The following is a 28,000-nucleotide window of genomic DNA, read 5'->3' on the forward strand; positions in this document are numbered from 1 at the left end:
GCATTTTCTTCAAAAAGAAATCCAAGTAAAAGAAAGAATTTATCTCATATTTGAAAAGAACCACAACACAATTTTTTCCATGGGTATTTTCATCACTAATTCCTTTCCATTTGTGAAATAAGGTGTCTAATGGCTTTTCCATCCAAGGTAGAATAACTAAGAAAGGAAAATGACATGGAATTTAAAAAAACCTTAAATAGTGTTCTATGGTTATAATCATAGACGAAATCATTATTCTTTACCTTCATAAACGAGTGACTTTCCTCTCTTTAGCCCAGTCCTGGACATCTGCTTCTCCAAATATGATGTAGAAGACCAGTCCTAACGTGTTAATGGCAAACAACAAGAAGAAAATGTTCCTCCATCCAAATTCTGGGTCCTGGGGACACAAACTCCCAAGTAAATATTACCCCTTTCATCCTTTTTTCTATGAAATGTCATATTGACATTTCAGAACACAATGTTTCCTCTTGGGTTTCTGTGTAGAAATTCATTGCCTGAAAGTGGCTCGATAGTTTGATGGAAGGAAGAATTTGGAAATGCACTCAGAAAACACTTAATAAAAACAGTTTGGGAACCTTTGTGATTAACCTACAGAATTCAATTTGTCACTATAAAAGTGGCATAAATTTTCTATTTTGCATTAATCTTGTCTATAGGAAACCCTGGTGGCGGTACTGGTTAAGTGCTACAGCTGCTAACCAAAGAGTTGGCAGTTCAGATCTGCCAGGCGCTCCTTGGAAACTCTATGGGGCAGTTCTACTCTGTCCTATAGGGTCGCTATGAGTTGGAATCGACTCGACGGCACTGGCTTTGATTTTTTGTTTTTTGTATATGACTTATGCTAAAAATGCTTTCAAGATTCTCCTTAAGTTGTGATGGCTTAGTGAAAAGACTAAGGGCTTTGGAGTTAGACAGGTCTAAGAAGAATTATCCCCCACGTGTCTGTCAGTTTGTCATACTGTGGGGGCTTGAATGTTGCTGTGATGCTGGAAGCAGTGGCACTGGTATTCAGATACCAGCACGGTCACCCATGGAGGACAGGTTTCAGCTGAGCTTCCAGACTAAGACAGACTAGGAAGAAGGACCCGCAGCCTACTTCTGAAAAGCATTAGCCAATGAAAACCTTATGAATAACAGCAGAACGTTGTCTGATATAGTGTTGGAAGATGAGCCCCCTAGGTTGGAAGGCACTCAAAAGATGACTGGGGAAGAGCTGCCTCTTCAAAGTAGAGTCGACCTTAATGACGTGGACGGAGTAAAGCTTTCAGGACCTTCATTTGCTGATGTGGCAACTGAGAAGAAATGTTTCTTCTCATTTTGAGAAGAAATAGCTGCAAACATCCATTAATAACCGGAACCTGGAATGTACGAAGTATGCATCTAGGAAAACTGGAAATCGTCAAAAATGAAATGGAATGCATAAACATCAATATCCTAGGCATTAGTGAGCTGAAATGGACTGGTATTGGCCATTTTGAATCAGACAATCATATAGTCTACTATGCTGGGAATGACAACTCGAAGAGGAATAGTGTCGCATTCATCGTCAAAAAGAACATTTCAAAATCTATCCTGAAGTACAATGCTGTCAGAGATAGGGTAATATCCATACGCCTACAAGGAAGACCAGTTAATACGACTATTATTCAAATTTACACACCAACCACTAGGGCCAAAGATGAAGAAATAGAAGACTTTTATCAGCTGCTACAGTCGGAAATTGATCGAACATGCAATCAAGATGCATTGATAATTACTGGTGATTGGAACACAAAAGTTGGAAAAGAAGAAGAAGGATCAGTAGTTGGAAAACATGGCCTTGGTGATAGAAACAATGCCCGAGATCGAATGATAGACTTTTGCAAGACCAACGACTTCTTCATTGCAAATACCTTCTTTCACCAACATAAACGGCAACTATACACATGGGCCCCGCCAGATGGAACACACAGAAATCAGATTGACTACATCTGTGGAAAGAGATGATGGAAAAGCTCATTATCATCAGTCAGAACACGGCCAGGGGCCAACTGTGGAACAGACCATCAGTTGCTCATATGCAAGTTCAAGCTGAAACTGAAGAAAAACAGCAAGTCCACAAGAGCCAAAATATGACCTTGAGTATATCCCACCTGAATTTAGAGACCATCTGAAGAACAGATTTGATGCATTGAACACTAGTGAGCGAAGACCAGATGAGTTGTGGAATGACATCAAGGACATCATCCATGAAGAAAGCAAGAGGTCACTGAAGAGACAGAAAAGAAAGAAAAGACCAAGATGGAAGTCAGAGGAAACTCTGAAACTTGCTCTCGAACGTCGAGCAGCTAAAGCAAAAGGAAGAATTGATGAAATAAAAGAACTGAAGATTTCAAAGGGCCTCTCGGGAATACAAATTAAAGTATTAAAATGACATGTGCAAAGAGCTGGAGATGGAAAACCAAAAGGGAAGAACACGTTCGGCACTTCTCAAGCTGAAAGAACTGAAGAAAAAATTCAACCCTCAAGTTGCAATACTGAAGGATTCCATGGGGAAAATATTAAATGATGCAGGAAACATCAAAAGAAGATGGGAGGGATACACAGAGTCATTATATCAAAAAGAATTAGTTGATATTCAACCATTTCAAGAGGTGGCATATGATCAGAAACCGATGGTACTGAAGGGAGAAGTCCAAGCTGCTCTGAAGGCACTGGCAAAAAACAAGGCTCCAGGAACTGATGGAATATCAGTTGAGATGTTTCAACAAAAGGATGCAGCGCTGGAGGTGCTCAGTCATCTATCGCAAGAAATATGGAAGACAGCTTCCTGGCCAACTGACTGAAGAGATCCATATTTATGCCTATTCCCAAGAAAGGTGATCCAACCAAATATGGAAATTATAGAACAATATCATTAATATCACACGAAGCAAAATTTTGCTGAAGATCATTCAAAAATGGCTGCAGCAGTATATCGACAGGGAACTGCCAGAAACTCAGGCTAGTTTCAGAAGAGGACTTGGAACCAGGGATATCATTGCTTATGTCAGATGGATCCTGGCTGAAAGCAGAGAATACCAGAAGGATGTTTACCTGTGTTTTATTGACTATGCAAAGGCATTTGACTGTGTGGATTATAATAAACTATGGATAACAATGCGAAGAATGGGAATTCCAGAACACTTAATTGTGCTCATGAGGAACCTCTACATAGATCAAGAGGTAGTTGTTCAGACAGAACAAGGGGATACTGATTGGTTTAAAGTCAGGAAAGGTGTGTGTCAGGGTTGTATTCTTTCACCATACCTATTTAATCTGTATGCTGAGCAAATAATCCTAGAAGCTGGACTATATGAAGAAGAATGGGGCATCAGGATTGGAGGAAGGCTCATTAACAACCTGCGTTATGCAGATGACACAACCTTGCTTGCTGAAAGTGAAGAGGACTTGAAGCACTTGCTAATGAAGATCAAAGACCACAGCCTTCAGTATGGATTACACCTCAACATAAAGGAAACAAAAATCCTCACAACTGGACCAATGAGCAACATCATGATAAATGGAGAAAAGATTGAAGTTGTGAAGGATTTCATTTTACTTGGATCCACAATCAACAGCCATGGAAACAGCAGTCAAGAAATCAAAAGACGCATTGCATTGGGCAAATCTGCTGCAAAGGACCTCTTCAAAGTGTTGAAGAGCAAAGATGTCACCCTGAAGACTAAGGTGCGCCTGACCCAAGCCATGATATTTTCAATCACATCATATGCATGTGAAAGCTGGACAATGAATAAGGAAGACCGAAGAAGAGTTGACGCTTTGGAATTGTGGTGTTGGTGAAGAATATTGAATATACCATGGACTGCCAAAAGAACAAACAAATCTGTCTTGGAAGAAGCGCAGCCAGAATGCTCCTTAGAGGCAAGGACGGCAAAACTGCATCTTACATACTTTGGACATGTCGTCAGGAGGGATCAGTCCCTGGAGAAGGACATCATCCTTGGCAGAGTACAGGGTCAGCGGAAAAGAGGAAGGCCCTTAACGAGGTGGATTGACACAGTGGCTGCAGCAATGAGCTCAAGCATAACAACGACTGTAAGGATGGCTCAGGATCAGGCAGTGTTTCGTTCTATTGTGCATAGGGTTGCTATGAGTCAGAACCAACTCGACGGCACCTAACAACAACAACAACAAGGATTCTGATTTTACAAATGTTCTCTTAGCAAAAAGATTTATCCTATTAGATTTTCAGTTTAATCATCAGGAAATAAGGATAATAATTATCCATCTTTACAATTGGTGTGAAATTAACAATTAAGTTTATTGCATGTGAAACACCTATATCAATGCCTGAATGTATCAGACGCTTAAAAATGTTTACTTTCATTATCCTTTCTCTTTTGCATGGCTATGCAAATGAAAATTGCAAAATGGTACAGAAGACAAGGCAGGTAGCATCTATAAATTGAATCATCATCCCAAGCCACCTATGCAGCTCTGTAATTTCAAATTCAGAGACTGTATATTACCAGTAGATTAATATTTAGTTCTTTTTTTGATTTAGGAATGAGCCAACATTGAGATCACCAAATAATTGTTCTACATTTTTCTTTAGGTCCCCGGGTGGAACAAACAGTTTGTACTTGACTGCTAACCTAAAAAGGTTGGTGGTTTGAACCCACTTAGCGTCACTACAGAAGAGAAGGCCTGGCAATCTCCTTCTGTTAAGATTAAGCCAAGAAAACCCTATACAGCAGTCCTACTCTGTAACACATGAAGTCATCATAAGTCAGAATTGACTGGACAGCAGCTAATAACAGCTTGATCTTCATGACAAAGCCAACCACAATTTAACTTTATTTTACAATCTTTGAATACTTTATTTGTAGTATTAACTTTACAAAGGGATTTGGAAAGGCATTTTTAAAGTCCTTCTTGACATGAAAACTTTACCTGACTGAGGAGAAATCCACTGACAGTGGGTACCAGGACAGCTGCTATGTATCCAAATCCCCTGGCAACTCCCATGAGAAAACTGGAATGTCTGTGGGTAAGAAGAATGTTCCAGGCTAGATGCAGAGGTGCTTGACAATATCCTTCAGCCCTGTTCCATATAGGACTCCATCCTCTAACTATGTCATAAAGGACCCTGCACTGTCTATATTCAACAAAAGGTCCTAAGACACATCAATAGCATCCCCCCTCCCCCCCCATACACACACATGCCAGAAAAAAATGGCCGCAGGTCCATTTGTGGTCCTTGCCCATGCTTTACTATTTTCCAAAGTTTGGGGCTCCCAGAAAGCTGAGCCTTTTTCAGAAAATGTGCAAATAAGAGTGGAGAGTAGAGTCCTACCTTGGAGCAATATCTAAGGCATTAATAGAAACCCCTGACTGACACAGCGACGCTAGTCCGCAAGAGATGATCAGAAAGGTTACTGTTGTAATGTAGCTGGACCTGAGGTAGGGCAGGGCAACAAGGATCGCTGAAGAAGGGAGATTTCCTAGGGAATGAACAACAGACAAATTAAATAGTGAGATGCATTCTTTGATTGTTGTATGTCTTGTGAATTAATTAATTATTTAGGCTCTGTTCTTACCTAAAACTGTGGCAAGTTTCCTCACTGTAACAAGCCTAAAATTCTTGGTCAGAAGGAAATCTGCCAGTTGGCCTCCTAGGATGCCAAAGGCCCAGGCCAAAAGAAAAGGAAGGGCAGACACGATCCCATTCTAAAGAAAACAATTGGAGCAAACCATATTAATAAAGGCAGTGAGGTCACAACTTTCACGGGTCAATCACTCCTAATCATACTGCCATCCTGAAATCATGCTTTCTTATGAAAATCAGTAACCTCTCAATAATACCACCAGAAGGTATTCAATCATACCTTCAATCATACTGGCATGAATATAAAATATTAGGTTACTTTGATAATAAGAGAGAAATTTCTCTAGATGGAAAGATTTATGAAGACACAATGATTAGTGAGTCATGCAAACAGGAAAATAAACTGGAGGGAAATATACTCACATCTCTGATGTTAATGTCGAACGCAGAGCTGATATAAGTCGGTGTGTATACAACCAGTACAGTAATTAACCATTGGTAGCCCAAAGAGCAAAGAATCATGGACCAAACGGGTAGAGATCTGACCATATCTTTGATGGGCAGAGACTGCCTAGAAGAGCTGACCTGAAAACAAATTTACTCATCAGAACACTAAGACCTGAGAGATGCTCACACACTCTTAGCCACCCTGAGAAATCCAGACACTAGAGAAAGTAGAAGTCCTAACGTGTACCTGTTGGGCCAAGGAGGATGTGATGTATTCCTTCTCTGAGATGCTTATCCAAGGGTGAGAAACAGGGTCATCATAAACCAGAACAACCCAGAGAAGGCTCCAGACACAGCCCAAACCTCCTGCAAGCAGAGGATAAAATTGGCACAGGGCTGATACTTGCCTTCCACATGAATTTCTTTACATTGGAACATGCTAATGGTATAAAAAAAAAAAAAATGGTATAGAACCCAGGAAAAGCTCTTGCTCATAATATCCCCTTTCCATTTCTCAATTAAAAAAAATTATATATATATATCTCACGTGAATATTTCAACTTTCTAGCACCCATTCCTTGTTTATTTCTGTATGTACCAATCACAGACTCTAAAAATAGCACCACAATACTTGGTATCTCAGTCTTTTTAATATCATCCATTCTAATAGATGTGTTAAGATATTCCACTGTGGTTTTTATTTGAATTTCCTTAATAACTACGGATGTTAGGCAGCTTTTCATGTGTGTATTTGCCCTCCATAAATCGTCTTTGATGAAGTACCTATTCAACTACTTTGCCCATTTTTTAATTGAGTTGTTTATTTTCTTATTGTTGAGTTTTGAGAATTATTTACACATTTTTGGTAAAAGTCCTTATCCTATATGTGTTTGCAGATATTTTCTCCATGTCTCAACTTTATTGTTATTATTATCATAACAATGTCTTTTGAAGAGCAGAAGTATTTAACTTTGATAAAATCCAATTTATCAATTCATTTTATGAATCTGGCTTTTTGGATCGTATCTAAGAAATCTTTGCCTAATCTAAGGACAAAGATTTTCTCCTATGTCTTTTTCCAGAAGTGTAATAATTTTAGGTTTAGGATTCATTTTGATTTAGCTTTTGTTTTTGACTATGGTGCAAAGTGTAGATCAAAGTGCTGTTTTTTGGGTTTTTTTTTTTTTTTTGCATATGTGAACATCCAATTTTAAGCACCATTGAATTGCCTTTGCACCGGTTTAAAATATTTTTTTTCCTTAAATGTGTGAGTCTGTTTATGACTCTATTCTGTTCCTTTGGCCTATTTGTCTATTTTTATGCCAACACCACTCTGTGTTAGTTCTTCAGCTTTGTAATTCATTTTCAAAGTTGTTTGGCTATTCCATGTTCTTTGACTTTTCATATGAATTTTAGAATCCACTTGTCAATTTCTACAAAAAAAGGCAGAAATGGACACTCAAGACAGTTGTATGCTGAGATTTTGATTGATAATGCATTGAATCTATAGATCAATTTGGGAAGAACTACCATCTAAAAATATTGAGTCTTCTACTGGGATGCCAGCACAACCTGTACAAGGGAAGGCCGTGGAAGCTCCATAGACACACCCAAACTCCCTGAGGGACCGAATTGCTGAGCTGAGGGCTGTGGGTACCATGGTCTCAGGGAACATCTAGCTCAAATGGCATAACAGAGTTTATAAAGAGTATGTTCTACATTCTACTTTGGTGAGTAGCAACTGGGGTCTTAGCCTGTTAGCAGCCATCTAGTATACTCCACTGGTCTCACCCCTTCAGGAGCAAGGAAGAATGAAGGTTTACAGAACAAACTAGTTTCTCATCAAGAGGTTAGTATACACATTGTTGTATGACATTGGTAAACAACCCCACAACATGAAAACACACTCCCTTCTCAACCCTGGATTCCCTATTACCAGCTTTCCTGTTCCCTCCTGCCTTCCAGTCCCTGCCCTAGGGCTAGTGCACGTGTTTAGTCTTGTTTTGTTCCGTAGGCCTGTTCAATCTTTAGCTGAAGCATGAAACTCAGTCTGGTGGAGGCCTTGGTAGATGTGGTCCATTAGTCCTTTGGACTAATCTTTCCCTTATGCCTTTAGTTTTCTTCAATACCTCTCCTCTTCTTTAGATACTGCACAGGTCACTGTGAAGTTCTGTCCATCTTATTACTAATTTTTTTTCTCTGTGTTTTATGCTGTATGATTTCTATTGCTATATTTTTTTTTTTTTTACTTTTTTAGTTAACTTTTATTGAGCTTCAAGTGAACGTCTACAAATCAAGTCAGGCTGTCACATATAAGTTTATATACACCTTACTCCGTTCTCCCACTTGCTCTTCCCCTAATGAGTCAGCCCTTCCAGTCTCTCCTTTCGTGACAATTTTGCCAGCTTCCAACTCTCTCTATCCTCCCATCCCCCCTCCAGACAGGAGATGCCAACACAGTCTCAAGTGTCCATCTGATATAAATAGCTCACTCTTCATCAGCATCTCTCTCCTACCCACTGCCCAGTCCCTTTCATGTCTGATGAGTTGTCTTCGGGGATGGTTCCTGTCCTGGGCCAACAGAAGGTTTGGGGACCATGACCACCGGGATTCCTCTAGTCTCAGTCAGACCATTAAGTCTGGTCTTTTTATGAGAATTTGGGGTCTGCATCCCACTGATCTCCTGCTCCCTCAGGGGTTCTCTGTTGTGCTCCCTGCCAGGGTAGTCATCAGTTGTAGCCAGGCACCATCTAGTTCTTCTGGTCTCAGGATGATGTAAGTCTCTAGTTCCTGTGGCCCTTTCTGTCTCTTGGGCTCTAAGTTATCGTGTGACCTTGGTGTTCTTCATTCTCCTTTGTTCCAGGTGGGTTGAGACCAATTGATGCATCTTAGATGGCCGCTTGTTAGCATTTAAGACCCCAGACACCACAATAAAGTGGGATGCAGAATGTTTTCATAATAGAAAGATTTTGCCAATTGACTTAGAAGTCCCCTTAAGCCATAGGCCCCAAACCCCCGCCCTTGGTCCGCTGACCTTTGAAGCATTCAGTTTATCCCGGAAACTTCTTTGCTTTTGGTCCGGTCCAGTCCAGTCCAGCTGAGCTGACCTTCCATGTATTGAGTATTGTCCTTGCCTTCACCTAAAGCAGTTCTTAGCTGCTAATTAATCAGTAAAAAACCCTCTCCCACCCTCCCTCCCTCCCCCCTTCGTAACCACAAAAGTATGTGTTCTTCCCAGTTTATACTATTTCTCAAAATCTTATAATAGTGGTCTTATACAATATTTGTCCTTTTGCCTCTGACTAATTTCGCTCAGCATAATACCTTCCAGGTTCCTCCAGGTTATGAAATGTTTCACAGATTCGTCACTGTTCTTTATCAATGCGTAGTATTCCATTGTGTGAATATACCACAATTTATTTAACCATTCATCCGTTGATGGACACCTTGGTTGCTTCCATCTTTTTGCTATTGTAAACAGAGCTGCAATAAACATGGGTGTGCATATATCTGTTTGTGTGAAGGCTCTTATTTCTCTAGGGTATATTCCGAGGAGTGGGATTTCTGGGTTGTATGGTAGTTCTATTTCTAACTGTTTAAGATAACGCCAAGTAGATTTCCAAAGTGGTTGTACCATTTTACATTCCCACCAGCAGTGTATAAGAGTTCCAATCTCTCCGCAGCCTCTCCAACATTTATTATTTTGTGTTTTTTGGATTAATGTCAGCCTTGTTGGAGTGAGATGGAATCTCATCGTAGTTTTAATTTGCATTTCTCTAATGGCTAATGATCGAGAGCATTTTCTCATGAATCTGTTAGCTGCCTGAATATCTTCTTTAGTGAAGTGTGTGTTCATATCCTTTGCCCACTTCTTGATTGGGTTGTTTGTCTTTTTCTGATTGAGTTTTGACAGAATCATATAGATTTGAGAGATCAGGCACTGGTCTGAGATGTCATAGCTGAAAATTCTTTCCCAGTCTGTAGGTGGTCTTTTTACTCTTTTGGTGAAGTCTTTAGATGAGCATAGGTGTTTGATTTTTAGGAGCTCCCAGTTATCTGGTTTCTCTTCGTCATTTTTGGTAATGTTTTGTATTCTGTTTATGCCTTGTATTAGGGCTCCTAAGGTTGTCCCTATTTTTTCTTCCATGATCTTTATTGTTTTAGTCTTTATGTTTAGGTCTTTGATCCACTTGGACTTAGTTTTTGTGCATGGTGTGAGGTATGGGTCCTGTTTCATTTTTTTGCAAATGGATATCCAGTTATGCCAGCACCATTTGTTAAAAAGACTATCTTTTCCCCAATTAACTGACACTGGGCCTTTATCAAATATCAGCTGCTCATATGTGGATGGATTTATATCTGGGTTCTCAATTCTGTTCCACTGGTCTATGTGTCTGTTGTTGTACCAGTACCAGGCTGTTTTGACTACTGTGGCTGTATAATAGGTTCTGAAATCAGGTAGAGTGAGGCCTCCCACTTTCTTCTTCTTTTTCAGTAATGCTTTGCCTAGCCGAGGCTTCTTTCCCTTCCATATGAAGTTGGTGATTTGTTTCTCCATCACATTAAAACATGACATTGGAATTTGGATCAGAAGTGCATTGTATGTATAGATGGCTTTTGGTAGAATAGACATTTTTACTATGTTAAGTCTTCCCATCCATGAGCGAGGTATGTTTTTCCACTTAAGTATGTCCTTTTTAATCTCTTGTAGTAGTGCTTTGTAATTTTCTTTGTATAGGTCTTTTACATCTTTGGTAAGATTTATTCCTAAGTATTTTATCTTCTTGGGGGCTACTGTGAATGGTATTGATTTGGTGATTTCCTCTTTGATGTTCTTTTTGTTGATGTAGAGGAATCCAAGTGATTTTTGTATGTTTATCTTATAACCTGAGACTCTGCCAAACTCTTCTATTAGTTTCAGTAGTTTTCTGGAGGATTCCCTAGGGTTTTCTGTGTATAAGATCATGTCATCTGCAAATCGAGATAATTTTACTTCCTCCTTGCCAATCCGGATGCCCTTTATTTCTTTGTCTAGCCTAATTGCTCTGGCTAGGACCTCTAGCATAATGTTGAATAAGAACGGTGATAAAGGGCATCCTTGTCTGGTTCCTGTTCTCAAGGGAAATGCTTTCAAGCTCTCTCCATTTAGAGTGATGTTGGCTGTGGCTTTGTATAGATACCCTGTATTATGTTGAGGAATTTTCCTTCAATTCCTATTTTGCTGAGAGTTTTTATCATAAATGGGTGTTGGACTTTGTCAAATGCCTTTTCTGCATCAATTGATAAGATCATGTGGTTATTGTCTTTTGTTTTATTTATATGGTGGATTACATTAATGGTTTTTCTAATATTAAACCAGCCTTGCATACCTGGTATAAATCCCACTTGGTCGTGGTGGATTATTTTTTTGATATGTTGTTGAATTCTATTGGCTAGAATTTTGTTGAGGATTTTTGCATCTATGTTCATGAGGGATATAGGTCTGTAATTTTCTTTTTTTGTGATGTCTTTACCTGGTTTTGGTATCAGGGATATGGTGGCTTCATAGAATGAGTTGGGTAGTATTCCGTCATTTTCTATGCTTTGAAATACCTTTAGTAGTAGTGGTGTTATCTCTTCTCTGAAAGTTTGGTAGAACTCTGCCTTGAAGCCGTCCGGGCCAGGGCTTTTTTTTGTTGGGAGTTTTTTGATTACCGTTCCAATCTCTTTTTTTGTTATGGGTCTATTTAGTTGTTCTACTTCTGATTGTGTTAGTTTAGGTAGATAGTGTTTTTCTAGGAATTCATCCATTTCTTCAAGGTTTGCAAATTTGTTAGGATACAATTTTTTGTAATAATCTGATATGATTCGCTTAATTTCAGTTGTGTCTGTTGTGATGTGGCCCTTCTCGTTTCTTATTCGGGTTATTTGTTTCCTTTCCTGTATTTCTTTAGTCAGTCTAGCCAATGGTTTATCAATTTTGTTAATTTTTTCAAAGAACCAGCTTTTGGCTTTGTTAATTCTTTCAATTGTTTTTCTGTTCTCTAATTCATTTAGTTCAGCTCTCATTTTTATTATTTGTTTTCTTCTGGTGCCTGATGGATTCTTTTGTTGCTCACTTTCTATTTGTTCAAGTTGTAGGGACAGTTCTCTGATTTTGGCTCTTTCTTCTTTTTGTATGTGTGCATTTATCGATATAAAGTGACCTCTGAGCACTTTTGGTGTGTCCCAGAGGTTTTGATAGGAAGTATTTTCATTCTCGTTGCATTCTGTGAATTTCCTTATTCCCTCCTTAATGTCTTCTATAACCCAGTCTTTTTTGAGCAGGGTATTGTTCAGTTTCCAAGTATTTGATTTCTTTTCCCTAATTTTTCTCTTATTGATTTCCACTTTTATGGCCTTGTCGTCTGAGAAGATGCTTTGTAATATTTCGATGTTTTGGACTCTGCAAAGGTTTGTTTTATGACCTAATATGTGGTCTATTCTAGAGAATGTTCCATGTGTTGCAGAAAAAAAAGTATACTTTGCAGCAGTTGGGTGGAGAGTTCTGTATAAGTCAATGAGGTCAAGTTGGTTGATTGTTGTAATTAGGTCTTCCGTGTCTCTATTGAGCTTCTTACTGGATGTCCTGTCCTTCTCCGAAAGTGGTGTGTTGAAGTCTCCTACTATAATTGTGGAGGTGTCTATCTCACTTTTCAGTTCTGTTAAAATTTGATTTATGTATCTTGCAGCCCTGTCATTGGGTGCATAAATATTTAATATGGTTATATCTTCCTGGTCAATTGTCCCTTTTATCATTATGTAGTGTCCTTCTTTATCCTTTGTGGAGGATTTAAGTTTAAAGTCTATTTTGTCAGAAATTAATATTGCTACTCCTCTTCTTTTTTGCTTATTGTTTGCTTGACATATTTTTTCCATCCTTTGAGTTTTAGTTTGTTTGTGTCTCTAAGTGTAAGGTGTGTCTCTTGTAGGCAGCATATAGACGGATCGTGTTTCTTTATCCAGTCTGAGACTCTCTGTCTCTTTATTGGTGCATTTAGTCCGTTTACATTCAGCGTAATTATAGATAAGTAAGTGTTTAGTGTTGTCATTTTGATGCCTTTTTATGTTGTTGTTGACAATTTCATTTTTCCACTTACTGTTTTGTGCTGAGACATGTTTCTTTGTAAATTGTGAGATCCTCATTTTCATAGTATTTGACTTTATGTTTGCTGAGTCATTACATTTTTCTTGGTTTTTATTCTGAGTTATGGAGTTGTTATACCTCTTTGTGGTTACCTTAATATTTACCCCTATTTTTCTAAGTAAAGACCTAACTTGTCTTGTCCTATATCGCCTTGCTTCCCTCTCCATATGGCAGTCCTATGCCACCTGTATTTAGTCCCTCTTTTTGATTATTGTGATCTTTTACATATTGACTTCAATGATTCCCTGTTTTGAGCATTTTTTTTTTAATTAATCTTAATTTGTTTTTTCGATTTCCCTATTTGAGTTGATATCAGGATGTTCTGTTCTGTGACCTTGTGTTGTGCTGGTATCTGATATTATTGGTTTTCTGATCAAACAATTTCCTTTAGTATTTCTTGTAGCTTTGGTTTGGTTTTTGCAAATTCTCTAAGCTTGTGTTTATCTGTAAATATTTTAATTTTGCCTTCATATTTGAGAGAGAGTTTTGCTGGATATATGATCCTTGGCTGGCAGTTTTTCTCCTTCAGTGCTCTGTATATGTCATCCCATTGCCTTCTTGCCTGCATGGTTTCTGCTGAGTAGTCTGAACTTATTCTTATTGATTCTCCCTTGAAGGAGACCTTTCTTTTCTCCCTGGCTGTTTTAAAATTTTCTCTTTATCTTTGGTTTTGGCAAGTTTGATGATAATATGTCTTGGTGTTTTTCTTTTTGGATCAATCTTAAATGGGGTTCGATGAGCATCTTGGATAGATATCTTTTCATCTTCCATGATGTCAGGGAAGTTTTCTGTCAGCAGATCTTCAACTATTCTCTCTGTGTTTTCTATCCTCCCTCCCTGTGCTGGGACTCCAGTCACACTCAAGTTATCCTTCTTGATAGAGTCCCACATGATTCTTAGGGTTTCTTCATTTTTTTTAATTCTTTTATCCAATTTTTTTTTAGCTATGTTGGTGTTAATTCCCTGGTCCTCCAGATTTCCCCACTCTGCATTCTAATTGCTAGAGTCTGCTCCTCTGACTTCCTATTGCGTTGTCTAATTCTGTAATTTTATTGTTAATCTTTTGGATTTCTGCATGCTGTCTCTCTATGGATTCTTGCAACTTATTAATTTTTCAACTATGTTCTTGAATAATCTTTTTGAGTTCTTCAACTGTTTTATCAGTGTGTTCCTTGGCTTTTTCTGCAGTTTGCCTTATTTCATTTCTGAGGTCATCCCTGATGTCTTGAAGCATTCTGTAAATTAGTTTTTTATATTCTGTATCTGATAATTCCAGGATTGTATCTTCATTTGGGAAAGATTTTGATTCTTTTGTTTGGGGGTTTGTAGAAGCTGTCATGGTCTGCTTCTTTATGTGGTTTGATATCGACTGCTGTCTCTGAGCCATCACTAAGATATTGTAGTGATTTATTCTATGTTTGCTCACTGAGTCTTATCTTGTTTTGTTTTCTTTCAGTGTACGTGGATGGGCTAGTAGATTGTGCTGTCTTGATTGTTGTAGCCCTTGACTTACTTATGACCTATAACCAGCTGGTTAGGTCTATTGCCAGATATATATGCCTGAGTCTATTTACTGCTCTTGTGTAGAATCTGATTTTGGGTCATCAAGTGTGTGCGGCACCCTAACACCTATCCACCTCGAGAAGTAGTGGTGATAGTTGTGTGCACCAGATTCTATTAGCAGCTGGGGTTCACACTCCAGGGGGGCAGGATGCTGACAGGCTTCCCCCAAGTGCCAGTGAGGTAGGTGTGTCTCTATTCCTAAAGCACCTTGGTGGGAGGGCTCTGCAGCTGTACCTTAGGCCCCCAATACAAGTACCTCTACAGATTGGTAGGTGTCACCCTCCTTAGACCCCTAAGGCAAGAGGCTAGGTGGTCTGGGGGGAGCTTCAGCCCTCAGTTCCCTGTTGTGGGTCAGTCAGGGCTCTGTTGAATAAGCAGAGATATCAGACCTGGGAAACTTGTTTTTCCAGTAAATCCACTAAAAAAAATGCAGTCAGATCCCTATCAGAAATGCCTTTGCATTGTAATAGCCACCTTGTTCCCTGTAGGGATGAAAGCCCAAGATATGGATCATATATGCTTGGCTGGAGCTGATTCTGTGTTTTTAGTCCAATTAGGGAAGGATTTTTGGTCCCTGGGTTTTTTGTGACTGCTTCTCTCAGGCCGGAAGAATGGGTTAGGAAAAGACCAAAAAAAAAAAGGGAAAAGAAAAGCCACGGAGCCGGAGCTGTTCTCCCTCTGGCTCAGGATATTCCAATGTTAATGAAGCCGCCTGGGAAGGGGAGGGGAGGGTTCAGGAAAACAGGAGAGAGTAGCACCCCAGGATATAGGCAAAGTTGCTTATCTTGTTTGGGATGACTATTTTATCTGAGATTCCCAAGGGGCCTGTCGCCTATGTGTGCTGGCTGGGTAGAGATTGCCCCCGAGGGTCTGGCTCGCAGAAGCTGCGGTCAGGTCCTCCGTTGCCAGTCCACAGCCCAGCGTCAAGGTTCCCCGGCTGGGACGCTGCAATCCCGGTGTTTTTAGTCCAGTTAGGGAAGGATTTTTGGTCCCTGGGTTTTTTGTGGTTGCTTCTCTCAGGCTGGAAGAATGGGTTAGGAAAAGACCAAAAAAAAAAAAAAAAAAGGAAAAGAAAAGCCGCGGAGCCAGAGCCGTTCTCCCTCTGGCTCAGGAAATTCCAATGTTAATGAAGCCGCCTGACTGGGACGCTGGCTCCAGGCTCCGAAAACAGTCACTGCTTCCCCGTAGTTGTTCGTTCTCCGTCTCTGTCACTCAGGTCAACCCTTTAAATCTGTGTTTGTTGTTCAGGGTTCGTAGATTGTCATGTATGTGATGGATTCACTTGTTTTTCCGAATCTTTGTTGCAAGAGGGATCCGAAGTAGCATCTACCTAGTCAGCAATCTTGGCCCCCTCCTCTATTGCTATATTTTTAAGTTCATTTATCTTTTCTCCTGGTATATCTAATCAGTGAGCTGTTAAGTGCTCAAAGAAGAGGAGAGGGCTTAGAAAAATAAAATATTTGAAGAAATAATTGCTGAACAAATTTCTTCTGTTATAGCTAGTCTCTCATCTGTCATTTTGTCATACCGTGGTGGCTTGCATGTTGCTGTGATGCTGGAAGCTATGATGCTGGTATTTCAAATACCAGCAGAGTCACCCATGGTGGAAAGGTTTTAGTTGAAGCTTCCAGACTAAGACAAACTAGGAAGAAGTACCCCTTCCTTTTCTATGTTCTGAAATAGTTTGAGTAGTACTGGCATAAGCTCTTCTCTGAATGTTTCGTAGAATTCTCCAGTTGTTGTTGTTGGGAGGTTTTTTTTTAATCTATTTATTATCTTTCAATCTCTTCTCTTGTTATGGGTCTGTTCAGATTTTCAACATCATTTTGTGTTAGTTTGGGTAGACAGTGTGTTTCTAGAAATTTTTCCATTTCCTTTAGTTTTTCAAATTTGTTGGAGTACTCTGTTATGATCCTTTTCATTTCTTTTGGGTCTGTTGTAATGTTCTTCATTTCATTTCTTATTTGGGTTATTTGCATCCTTTCCTGTATTTCTTGTGTCAATTTGGCCCACGGTTTGTCGATTTTTTTGATCCTTTCAGAGAACCAGCTTTTGGTTTTGTTGATTCTATTTTTCTACTCTCCATTTCGTTTATTTCTGCTCTGATCTTTATTATTTTCTTTCTTCTGCTGGCTATGGGCTTCTTTTGCTGTTATCTTTCTATTTTTTCAAGTTGTAGAGCTAATGTTTTGATTTTATCCCTTTCTTCTTTTCTGCTGTGTGCATCTATTGCTATAAATTGACCTCTGAGGACTGCCTTTGCTGTGTCCCAAAGGTTTTGGTATGATGTATTTTCATTCTTGTTTGATTCTAGAAATTTTTTAATTCTATCTTTGATTTCTTCCTTTGCCCAGTGGTTTTTAAGCAGGGTGTTATTCAGTTTCCATGTAACTGATTTCTTTTCCTTGCTCTTCCTTTTGTTAATTTCTACTTTGATGGTGTTGTGGTCATAGAAGATACTTTGTATTATCTCAATGTTTTGGATTTTGTTGAGGGTTGCTCTGTGGCCTAAGGTGTGGTCTATTCTGGAGAAAGTTCCATGAGTGTTGGAAAAGAATGTGTACTTTGCAGCTTTTGGGTGGCATGTTCTATATATGCCTGTGAGATCAACTTGGCTGATTGTGCCCTTTAGCTTTTCTGTATCTTTGTTGAGTTTATTACTAGATGTTCTATCCTTTACCAAGAGTGGTGCATTGAAGTCTCCTACTATTATGGTGGAATTGTCAATTTCTCTTTTCAGTGCTGTTAGAGTTTGTTTTATGTATTTTGGAGCTCTGTCATTGGGTGCGTAGATGTTTATTATGATTAAGTTTTCATGATGGATTGTCCCCTTAATCATTATACAGTGGCGCTCTTTGCCTTTTATGGAAGATTTTGTTTTAAATTCTATTTTATCTGAGATTAGTATTACCACTCCTGCTTTTTTTCGTAATTTGCTTGATTTTTTTTCCATCCTTTGATTTTTAACAAATTTACTCCTTTGTTTCTAAGGCGCATCTCTTGCAGACAGCATATTGATGGATCCTATTTTTCTATCCATTCTGTCACTCTTTGTCTCTTTATGGGTGCATTTAGGCCATTTACATTCGGTGTAATTATTGATAGGTGTGAGTTTATTGTTGTCATTTTGTAGTGCTTTTTTTTGTGGTGCTGATGTTTTCTTTGTTCCTCTTACTCTTCTGTGCTGAATTCCTTTTGTTTGTGGATTTCTTTTGTTTTTATTGAGATTTTATATTTTTCTTCTTTATTTTGGTGAGTACGTTTGTTAACTTTCTTTGTGGTTACCATGAAATTTATCCTTATCTTCCTAGGTTTGAACAAGTCTATTACTACTTGTGCATCGGGTCACTATGAGTTGTTATGCATAGGGTTGCTTTGAGCTGAAACCGACTTGACAGCACCTAACAACAACAACATTATTACCTGGTATTGCCTTGCTTCCCTCTTCATTAGAAAGTTTTATACCTACATCATTTATTCCCTTTTTTATTGTTCTGACCTTGTCGGCATTTACATATTGACCTTTCTGGTTCCCTGTTGTAATTGTTTTGGTTTTGGATAGCCCTCGAGAGTTCATTTCCTAGGTTGGTATCTGGCTGGTACAATCTTGCATCATAGATTCAGGCTGTGGTCTGATGTTTGTTCTCAGACCGAAGGACTCCCTTTAATAATTCTTGTAAGTTTGGTTTGGTTTTTACATACTCCTTTAATTTCTGTTTATCTGGAAATGTCCTAATTCCGCCATCATATTTAGAGTTTTGCAGGATATATTATTCTTGGTTGGCAATTTTTTTTCTTTCAAGGTTTTATATATGTCATCCTGTTGACTCCTGCCCTGCATGGTTTCTGCTGAATAAGCAGAGCTTAGCCTTATTGTTTCTCCTCTGAATGTGACTTTTTGTTTTTCTTGAGCTGTTCTTAGAATTTTTTCTTTGTCTTTGGTTTTAGCCAGTGTGATTATTATATGCCTCAGTGATTTTCTTTTCAGGCCTCTCCTATATGGTGTTCATTGAGCTTCTTGGATGGTCAGCTTTTTGTCTTTCATGAGATTAGGGATGTTTGCTGTTAGCAATTCTTCAGTGATCCTCTCTGTGTTTTCTGTTTTGTCCCTCTGTTCTGGAACTCTGATCACTTACAGATTTTTGCTTTTGATTGTGTCCCATATAATTCTCAAGTTTCCTTCATTTTTCTTTGTTCTTTTTTCTGGTTTTTCCTTAAACAGAATTGTATCCAAGAGTTTGTCTTCAATTTCACTGATCCTGTCTTCTATCATTTCCAACCTGCTCTTCAGCCCTTCAATGACACTGTCCATTTCTGAAATCCTGTTGTTTACCTTTTGGATTTCTAATTGTTGTTTCTGCATGATTTCTAGTTGTGAATTTATTATGTTATTTTTTTCTTGTATTACTTTTACTGAATTCTTTCAATTTTTTGCCTGTATTTCCCATTAGTTTATCTATTTTTTTCCTCATTTTTGTCTGCTTTTTGCTTCATCTTTTGGATAGCTCTTAATATTAGAGATCTGAATTCTCTGTCAGGTAGTTCTAGTGCCTTTTCTTCTACTGGAAAGCCATCTGTTGTTTTATTTTGGACACCTACTGGAACCAACCTGTCTTGTTTTTAATATGTTTTGATATTGTCTGTTGTCTTAGGGACATTCAGTATTTTCTTGGTTTATTGATTGTAGATCTGTTAGTTTTGTCCTGCTTTTCTGTTTTATTTGGCTATGTCTGAGCAGGCAGGCTGTGAGTTCTTTGTTGTTTACTCATGTGTGGTCATTATACTTTTCACCTCCCTGTCCAATGGGCAGGACTTGTTGCTCGGCTATGGTGCAGCAGGACAGATCCATCTGAAGGGGAGGGGCTGGGATGGATTGTTTGTGGCACATACTAGGGTCGAGAGAATGGGCTGGGAATTGCTGCTCGGCAGATTCCAGTAGGCCATGCCTGTGCCGGCCAGTGGTGTGATATTCAGTGCATGGTGCAGGTAGGCAGGAAGGAGAGGGGAGGTTATGATGTGTGGAGCTAATATGGGTATGGGAAAGAGGAGAGAGTTTAGAGAGAAACAGGGGCCCAAAACAAACAAACAAACAGAAAGGAGTGCTAAGGGAGCTTGCTGTTGAAGTGGAGAGATGAGAAACTGAGAAATGGGAAAAACGAAAAGGAAAAAAAAAAGCTAGATAAAAATTTGGAAAAAAGAAAGGCCCTCAGGGATTCCACCCATGCAGCTGCAAAGACCGGGAAAGTAGCTCCCAGGCTGTGCACTATAGCCTGGCTAGAGGGGGTATAGATGTCACACAGTGCCAGATATTTCGGAGACAGGAAAAGAAGGTGAGTACGGAGAGATGAGAACTGAGAAATGAAGAAAGACAGAGTAGAAAAAAGAGAAGAAAGAAAGAAAAGAGAAATGCCTTCAGGGATTCCACCTACATGGCTGCGCTAACTTGGGGAGTGTCTCCAAAGCTATGCAGTGCAGCCCAGCTAGAAGGGGCTCCGAAGCCATGAAAAGAAAAAGAAAACAAACAAAACAAAGCAAAGCAAAAGAAAAAAAAGCCCCAGGAACCTACCAGTGTTATGTCACAAGCCAGGGCCGTGGTTCCCCAATCCAGTGGCACTTCACAGCCTTTTAAGAGGAAACAAAGATAGCACATGGAGCCGAGTGTTTGAGAGAAAGGAAGGGGAGGTGGTAGAAGGCACAAAAGAAACCAAAAGAAATGGAATAATGCAATAACAGCAACAGACAAGTGGCACTTAGGGGGCCGGCCAATGTGGGGAGGGTGAATCCAAGCAGCCCAGGGCCAAAGCAGTTGCCTCCAGCCAAGAGACTGCAGTCAGCAGGAAGCAGAGGAGGCCGAGGTGGGGGGAAGAAGGGTGGAGGTTAGGAAAGCGGATATCGCTGGTTACCAAGTACTGACTCCTGCTGGGAACTTTGTGAAGCTGCTTTTCCATACGCCCTGTCTGCTGATCTCCGATGTGGATGGGACAAATCCAAGTGACACAGATGTTACACTTACCAGCCAGCTGAACTGCCACTGCCAGCCTGAAAGCTCGGAGCAGTGGGGAGAGAATAAAAAAAAAAAAAAAAAAAAAAAAAAGGGGAGAGAATAGGGGGTGGGAAAGTATGTATTCCTGGTTACCGGGTGCTCTGTCTCCTGCTGGGAGCTCTGTGAAGCTGCTTTCCTGTGCTCCCTGTCCACCCGTCTCCAAGAGGAGTCCAAGATGGTGAATCCAAGTTGCATTAGCTGATAAAGGACCTCCACACATATCTCTCCTCACTCTCTGTTCTCTGACAGTTTCTTATTCTATTCGGTGCTTGGCTGAGTTCTTTGTCTCTTCATTTGACACTTCAGGTTCCAGGATTGATGTTTGTCTCTGTTTTACTTAGTTTTTTGGGTCTTTGCTGTGGAGGGATGGTGTGGTGCTTCTTCTATGCACCATGTTGGCCAGAAGTCTCTCTTTTAAATTTTTTAAAGTTTATGGACCAGAATATTGTCTATCTTTGTAAATATTTAAAAACGCATTGCCATTGAATCAGTTCTGACTCATGCAGAATAGAACTGCCCCATAGGGGTTTCCAAAGCTGTAAATCTTCATGGAAGCAGACTGCCACATCTTTCTCCTGCAGAATGGCTGGTGAATTCAAACTGCTGACCTTAAAGTTAGCAGCTGAGCACTTAACCACTGCATCACCAGGGGAGGACCAGCAAGTGTTTTGTTCTATTATAAGTAAGGTTGCTATGAGTTGGAACCCATTTAATGGCACAAAACAACAACAGCATTGTATATGTTTGAAGCACACTTAAAAAGAGTTTCTATTCTGCTTTTGAGAGGCGCGTACCATAAATATCAATTAGATAAAATTTGTTTTTAGTGTTTTTGAGATTTTCTATATTCCTTTTGATTTTCTGTCTTCGTATTCTATTGATTAATACAATAGAGAAGAATTTTTATGTCTCCTTCTGAATTGTGGGTTTGACTATTTCTCTTTGCAATTCTATCAGTTTTTACTTCTTGTATTTTGAAACTCTGATGTTAGATACGTATACATTTTGGATTGTTATATCTTCTTGGTGAATTAACACTGTCATCTTTATATGCTGTCTATTTTTATTCCTGGTAATGTTCCTTGTTCTAAAGTCATCTTTGTCTGATATTAATATATCCACCCCAGATTTCCCTTGAGTAGTGTTTTGTGGTCCATCTTTGTTCAAGGTTTTATTTCGTACCTATTCATGTCTTTAAATTTAAAACAGGATATAGTTTTGTTGTATTTTTATCCAATCTGAATTTGCTGTCTTTTAATTGGTGTGTCAAAACCATTCACATTTAATGTAATTCTTGTTATGGTTGAATTTATGTCTACCATTTTATTATACGTTTTGTTTCTTTCCATATAGTTTTATTCTTTTCTCCACATTTCTCTGCATTATTTGGTAAAAATGTGTCTTCAACTCCCCTTCTCTTTGTTTCTCTAATGTCTTCTGTCTCCCAGGTATCCAGTGCCTTCAGTAAAATTACACCTTACCTAGGACACTCTTGTTACTTGACCTAACCTAAGACAAATCCCATAGCAGCACCTATATCACTGGACTTCTTTCTTCCATCTCTCACAAACCACTGCTCTACAAGTCAGTCTCCCACTGCTTGCAAAGACAGGAGAGTATGTGTGAACTTTATGTTAAAAATAAAATCAATAACACATTATTATAGGCAGGAGAACTTCAGAATTCTTAGATGGTGTAGGTCAATTATTCCCTAATAATATATGCACATATTTTGTTTTTCCAGGATCATTCTAGGATTCTTCTTTCTTGACTAATTTCCTCCAGAAAAGTACATACAGAGAAGAATTTTTCTGAATACTGAAACCTAGAAAATAGGAGATAACAGCTTACCAAAGATATAAAAGACAAAAGGCCACCCAATGACTTGACTGATGAAGCCACCCAGGAGGATAGCAACGAAGGGTCCCAGTGCCATTCCTGCAAAGAGACAGAGAGCAAGCTATGGGACTTTGGGCACCCATCCAGCAGACACATACAGAATGATGAATAACATGTTATAGAGCAGTGTCATCAAATCATAAAGAGATAAGCATATTAGAATACATGAACTGGGATTCACGATTCAATTCATATGATTTCCTGGGAACCTATTTTTCTGGCAGTTCCCTAATAAGGTTGCAGATGAAAGTCATGCTTCAGTTTATACTGTTTTAATTTAAAAATAGTCTTATGTTTTTAATTTTTAATTACACAAGTCATATATGCATATAAATTACCATGAAGAGTCAAAGTTCCTCTTACATGCCCCCCCATCCATTTTTCTTTTCAGTTTGAAGTTAGCCACCAGTAAATGCATACTTTTTATTTCCGCATACATTTCTATAAGTGAATTTATGTGATATGTAAATAGAAAGCTAGGATATTTGTTTATAAATGTGCTAAGAGCCCTCTGTTTTAATTTCTATAGCTTTACACAGTATTCTCATATATGGTAGGGCACATTTCTCTTTTTACAACTTTTTCAAACATTTTTAGGCTATTGTGTTATTTGCCAGATGAATATTAACATCAGCTTGTCAAATTCTATACATCTGTATGTGAGTTATTATTTTTAAATAAGTAGGATGATAATGTATCTATTTTTCTGATTTTTCATTTAACAATTGGTCTTATATTTCCACACCGCTATGTAGATTCTACCTACTTATTTCTGAGAATAGATATAATTAGTAATTTCTAAATGATTTACAATTGTTTAAAATAAGTAATTTATTTCTGTGCAACAGAGTATCAAAAGTGGACTTGCTAGATCGAAGGCTATGTGCATTTTAAATTTTGATAGATCCTGCCAAAGTATTCTGTCCAATTAAATTTCCAACAAATACTGGTTTTTTTTCCTCATCATCTTGACAACATTAGAAAAAATAGTGTTTCCAATATGAATTTAAAACAGTATCTCATTTTACTTTTCTTTTTTTCTGACTTATGGTCAAAGTTGAGCATTTTTTCTGTTTCAGTGTTATTTAATTTCTTCTATGAATTGTCTATCTTTTTCTCTTTTGCTTGTTTAACTTTGCCTTATTGACTTACAGAATCTTTATATATCGTGAGTAATAATTCTCTGAGACATGCTGGCCACAATTCTGTTCTTCCATATTTAACTTTGTTTATGTCGTACTTTGAATTCAGCAGTTGTAAGTATATATTGGGTCTGGTCTATGAATCTCTCATGTAATGACCTCTAGATTTATGTATTTATTTGCTTAGGAGGGCTTTCCGCACCCCACAATTTTAAAAATTGTCACTTATGTTTTCCTTCTCTTCTGGCCATGCCCTTTATTTAAGCATCTTACATGCATTACCTCGTTTAATTACTAGTATCCAAACTTACAGGTGAAGAAATGGAGAGATGTAGCAGTTAAATAACTTGTTCAAGGTCACGTGGTTAATAACACATGAGGCAGCATTTGAAATGAGGCAGCCTGGCTCCCAGGCACAAATAGCTAAAGATGGAAATCAGTACATTTTTCTGCCACCAACTCCATCAAATATGTAGCTTTTCCCCCAAATCTCTGCCTTGGCTCCAGTTATAATAAAGTGTAAGTTCCTCCATCCATGCAAGGCCAGGCCTCCTCATGTTTTTGGACCCCATCTCGTCCATCTACACCAAGCCTGGGCTCCTACTAGTACACATTCTCACTTCTGCATCCTCACTTAACTTCCTCATGTTGGTTCTTTCCCATTCACATGCAAACACACCTTCATATGACCCATATTGAAGAAAACATACAAAGCAAAACAAAAAATTACACCTCTTCAGAATTCCCTCCATGTAGTTCACCATTTGTCTGCTCCTCTTCAGGGGAAAAATTCTCAAAAAGCTGTGCATACTGCCTCCATTTCCTTGCCTACCATTCCCTCCTCAGCCAACTCCAAACACATTTCCAGCCCCACTACAACACTAACATGGGTCTTGTCAAAGTCTTTAATGACTTCTACCTTGTCAAACCCATGGCCACTTGCTCAACCCCCAGCACCATGTGGTAGAGTTGATCCTTCATCTCTGAACGAATGTTCTTTCATTGCATCTGTCACACCACACCCATCTTGTTTTCTCACTGACTCATGGGAAGCTTCTCAATCCCTTTTGCTGACATTTCATTATCCTTTTCTGAGACCTGAATATTGAAGGGCCTATGTCATTGGTTTTCTTCTCTTCATCTACATTCTTTCTTTGGGTGATCTTGTCTTGTTCCAGGACTTTAAATACTGTCTATATGCTAAGGAATTTCAGTAAGTCTTATTCTCTCGTATCATCACTGAATCCCAGACCATGAATCAATTTTCCACTATGGAAATGGCCCATGCATCCTCTGATCAAGAAACCCATGGCTGTTAGCAGGTTGTTTAGCAAACTAAGCTGTGGTCAGTCATACTTGTCCCTATGCAGAGTGCCTTCCATCTGTGGACTCTTGTTTGTACCTCAACTCTAGTCCTTATAATCACACCAAGGAAGGCTGTTTGAATATTGCACACTCTTAAATTAGTTAGTGTGATCCTTCCACTTACTTGAACCCCATCCTGAATGGGTGTTAACGTACCCATTTTTCTTATATGCATCTCTCTGTGTGTTTTAAATTGATTTAACAGATTGAAATTCTAGCAATTTGCAATTAATTTGGCCTAAAAACCCATCTGTTCCATGATCTCTGGTGTAGTTTGCCAGGTGCTATACAGGAATCCCCCCAACCACCTCACCCCATTGCTGTGGAGTCGATTCCGACTCATAACAACGCTATAGGATGAGATAGAACTGCCCCATAGGGTTTCCAAGGCAGTAACCTTTATAGAAGCAGACTGTCACATCTTTCTCCCACAGAGCAGCTGATGGGTTCTAATTACTGACCTTTCTGTTACGGAGCCTTTAACCACTGTGCCACCCAGGCCCCTCCTACGGCGGGACAGATGTGCTTTATTCATTCAACATTATGTTTCTAAGACTCATCCATGTTGCTGCATACAGCTGTCATTTCTTTATTTTCACTGCTGTATGATATTGCACCATTTTTAGATTAAAGGTCTTTTTTTCCCCCTTATTTTCAGGCTTGCTTCAATATTAGCCACCAGTTGTTTGTTCTGCTTAGTCTTCCCTTCCTTAAGTTATTGAGTTCCATAAGTGGCTATAAAGTTTCCTGCCAACAATATCTGTGCCTTTGCGGGTACCCTTAGAGGTAAATACAGGGTATTTCGTCCTAGAAGGTGGCAGTACCTGGGCCCTTCCACTAAGGGCACATGCCTTTCCGGGGAATCTTCCACCAACCTTTCCCAGTGTAGCCTGCTGAGGAACCCCAGCACCTGGGCAGATTCTGCAAGAACTGATGAGGCAAGTGGGTAGATTCGGACCCCTCCACAGGCTGATGGGTTCCTCTAGCAGCTTTCTGTTGGGGCTCCTCAGACTGCCATGGACTCTGAGATCTCTGAAGCAGGTTCTAGAGACCAGGAAAGACAACCTGCCTGTGGCCCCTGAGATAATGCCCCAGTTCCGAAGACAAGGAAGCCTCCGGAGAACTTGAAGTTTTGTTGGCTCCTGAAATTTCTCTAGACATGGACAGTTGACCTATGCTGGTGGTTCAGTCCCTAAGTAATATGACGTGAGAGAAAAGGGAGTTGCCTATTTGCCATAAGGCACTATCTTCATTCCATGTCTTTTAAATTTTCTTTCATGCTTTCTATCCTCTGACCTTCTTGCATTGTATTCTGGAATAATCTCTCAATTTATTTGTTTTGTTTGTTCAGTTCAATAACTTGATGGTCATCTCTGTACATTGAGGTATACAAATCATTCACTTCAATTAAAAATATTGGCAATCATATTTTAATTTGTTAACAACTACTGGTATTTGTTAGTCTGCTTTTTTTTTTTTTTTTGCTTGCTTGCTTGTTTTTTAATTAACACAATCTACACATATGCCCTAGCAGCTTGCTGATGCTGTTTCCTACTTTATTAAAGTTTTCTCCTAATTCCTTTATTAATGTCTTTTTTATTTGGGTTAGTTCTTGTAGTTTTTTGAGCTTGGGGTCTCTTTTTCATGCTCTTGGTTCCCATCAAAGGTCTGAGGGTTTGAGAGGGCCTATCCTTATTTACAGGAACCCTGGTGGCACAAATGGTTAAGTGCTTAGCTGCTAACCAAAAGTTTGGTGGTTCAAACCCACCCAGTCTCTCTATAGGAGGAAGACCTGGTGATCTACTTCCATAGAGATTACAACCAAGAAAACGCTATGGGGAAGTTCTACTCTGTCACATAGGGTTACTATTAGTAGAAATCGACTCAATGTTACCTAACAACAACAATAGCGTTCTTATTTATAAGGAGATTAAGCACTTGGCTGCTAACAGAAAGGTTGGTAATTCAAAACCACCCAGTATCTTTGCTGAATATAGGTCTGACAAACTGCTTCCATAAAGATTACAGCCAAGAAAACCCTATGGAGCAGTTCTATTCTGTAATACATAGGGTCTCCATGAATCAGGAGCCATCTTGACAGCAGCCAACAACAATAATAACAATTTGTATTTATATCTGCGGAATGCCCTTGGTCAGGTGTGGATTTCCTTAGTCCAAACTGGTGCCTCCATTTCCCCATCAGTGGATACAAACTCTGATTACAGGGATTAATCATCTAGTGTTGTGAGGAGGTTTAGAGGGGCATGCAGTTTGGCAGGGTGTATGTATAGCTTGTTTTCTGGAATTGAAGATTTCCTTGCCTTCTTGGTACCCACAAGTTATCTGAAACAAGTTACCCTTGTTTTCTTACCCAGCACCCTTTCTGGTAATCTCCTGTGTATTATCCACACTCTTTCCATTTCTCCCTCTTCCCCAGTACAGCTCAGGCTTCTTCCTCCAGAATCCTCATTCCAAGAGCCTGCCTAGGCAGATCTTTATTAGAAAGCAGTTTTCAGGACGACTGAGCTCCATTCCAAAGAAGACTAAGTTGAATCTGTACTTTTTACTGGATACTGGCATAAACTCCAATATATCAGTAATTTAAATATAAAAAACAAAGCCATACAAGTCAAAGAATAAACATAGGTAAACGTCCTTACAACCTTTCCATCTACGGCTCAAAACCCAGAAGTCATAAAAGAAAGAATGATCAATTTCAATACATAAAAATATATTTTTAACAAAGCCTCCCTGAATCACAAAAAAATCCTTATAAGCAAAGT

At 39.1% G+C, this 28,000-nt stretch overlaps 1 protein-coding gene across 1 annotated transcript in view; it reads right to left on the reverse strand.

Annotated features, from left to right (window-relative positions):
• Window positions 1-244: 244 nt before the first annotated feature.
• Window positions 245-28,000, reverse strand: part of SLC17A3 (solute carrier family 17 member 3) — a 40,458-nt gene continuing 12,702 nt past the window's right edge. Inside the window, exons 6-12 of the mRNA XM_049874951.1 lie at window positions 22,663-22,749; window positions 6,288-6,406; window positions 6,017-6,178; window positions 5,586-5,715; window positions 5,342-5,489; window positions 4,939-5,029; window positions 245-379 (exon numbers count right to left, since the gene is read on the reverse strand). Coding sequence (XP_049730908.1) covers window positions 245-379; window positions 4,939-5,029; window positions 5,342-5,489; window positions 5,586-5,715; window positions 6,017-6,178; window positions 6,288-6,406; window positions 22,663-22,749 — 872 coding nt within the window. The remainder of the gene's footprint in view (window positions 380-4,938; window positions 5,030-5,341; window positions 5,490-5,585; window positions 5,716-6,016; window positions 6,179-6,287; window positions 6,407-22,662; window positions 22,750-28,000) is intronic.

The sequence above is a fragment of the Elephas maximus genome, chromosome 1 (genome assembly GCF_024166365.1).
Source record: "Elephas maximus indicus isolate mEleMax1 chromosome 1, mEleMax1 primary haplotype, whole genome shotgun sequence".
NCBI lineage: Eukaryota > Metazoa > Chordata > Mammalia > Proboscidea > Elephantidae > Elephas > Elephas maximus.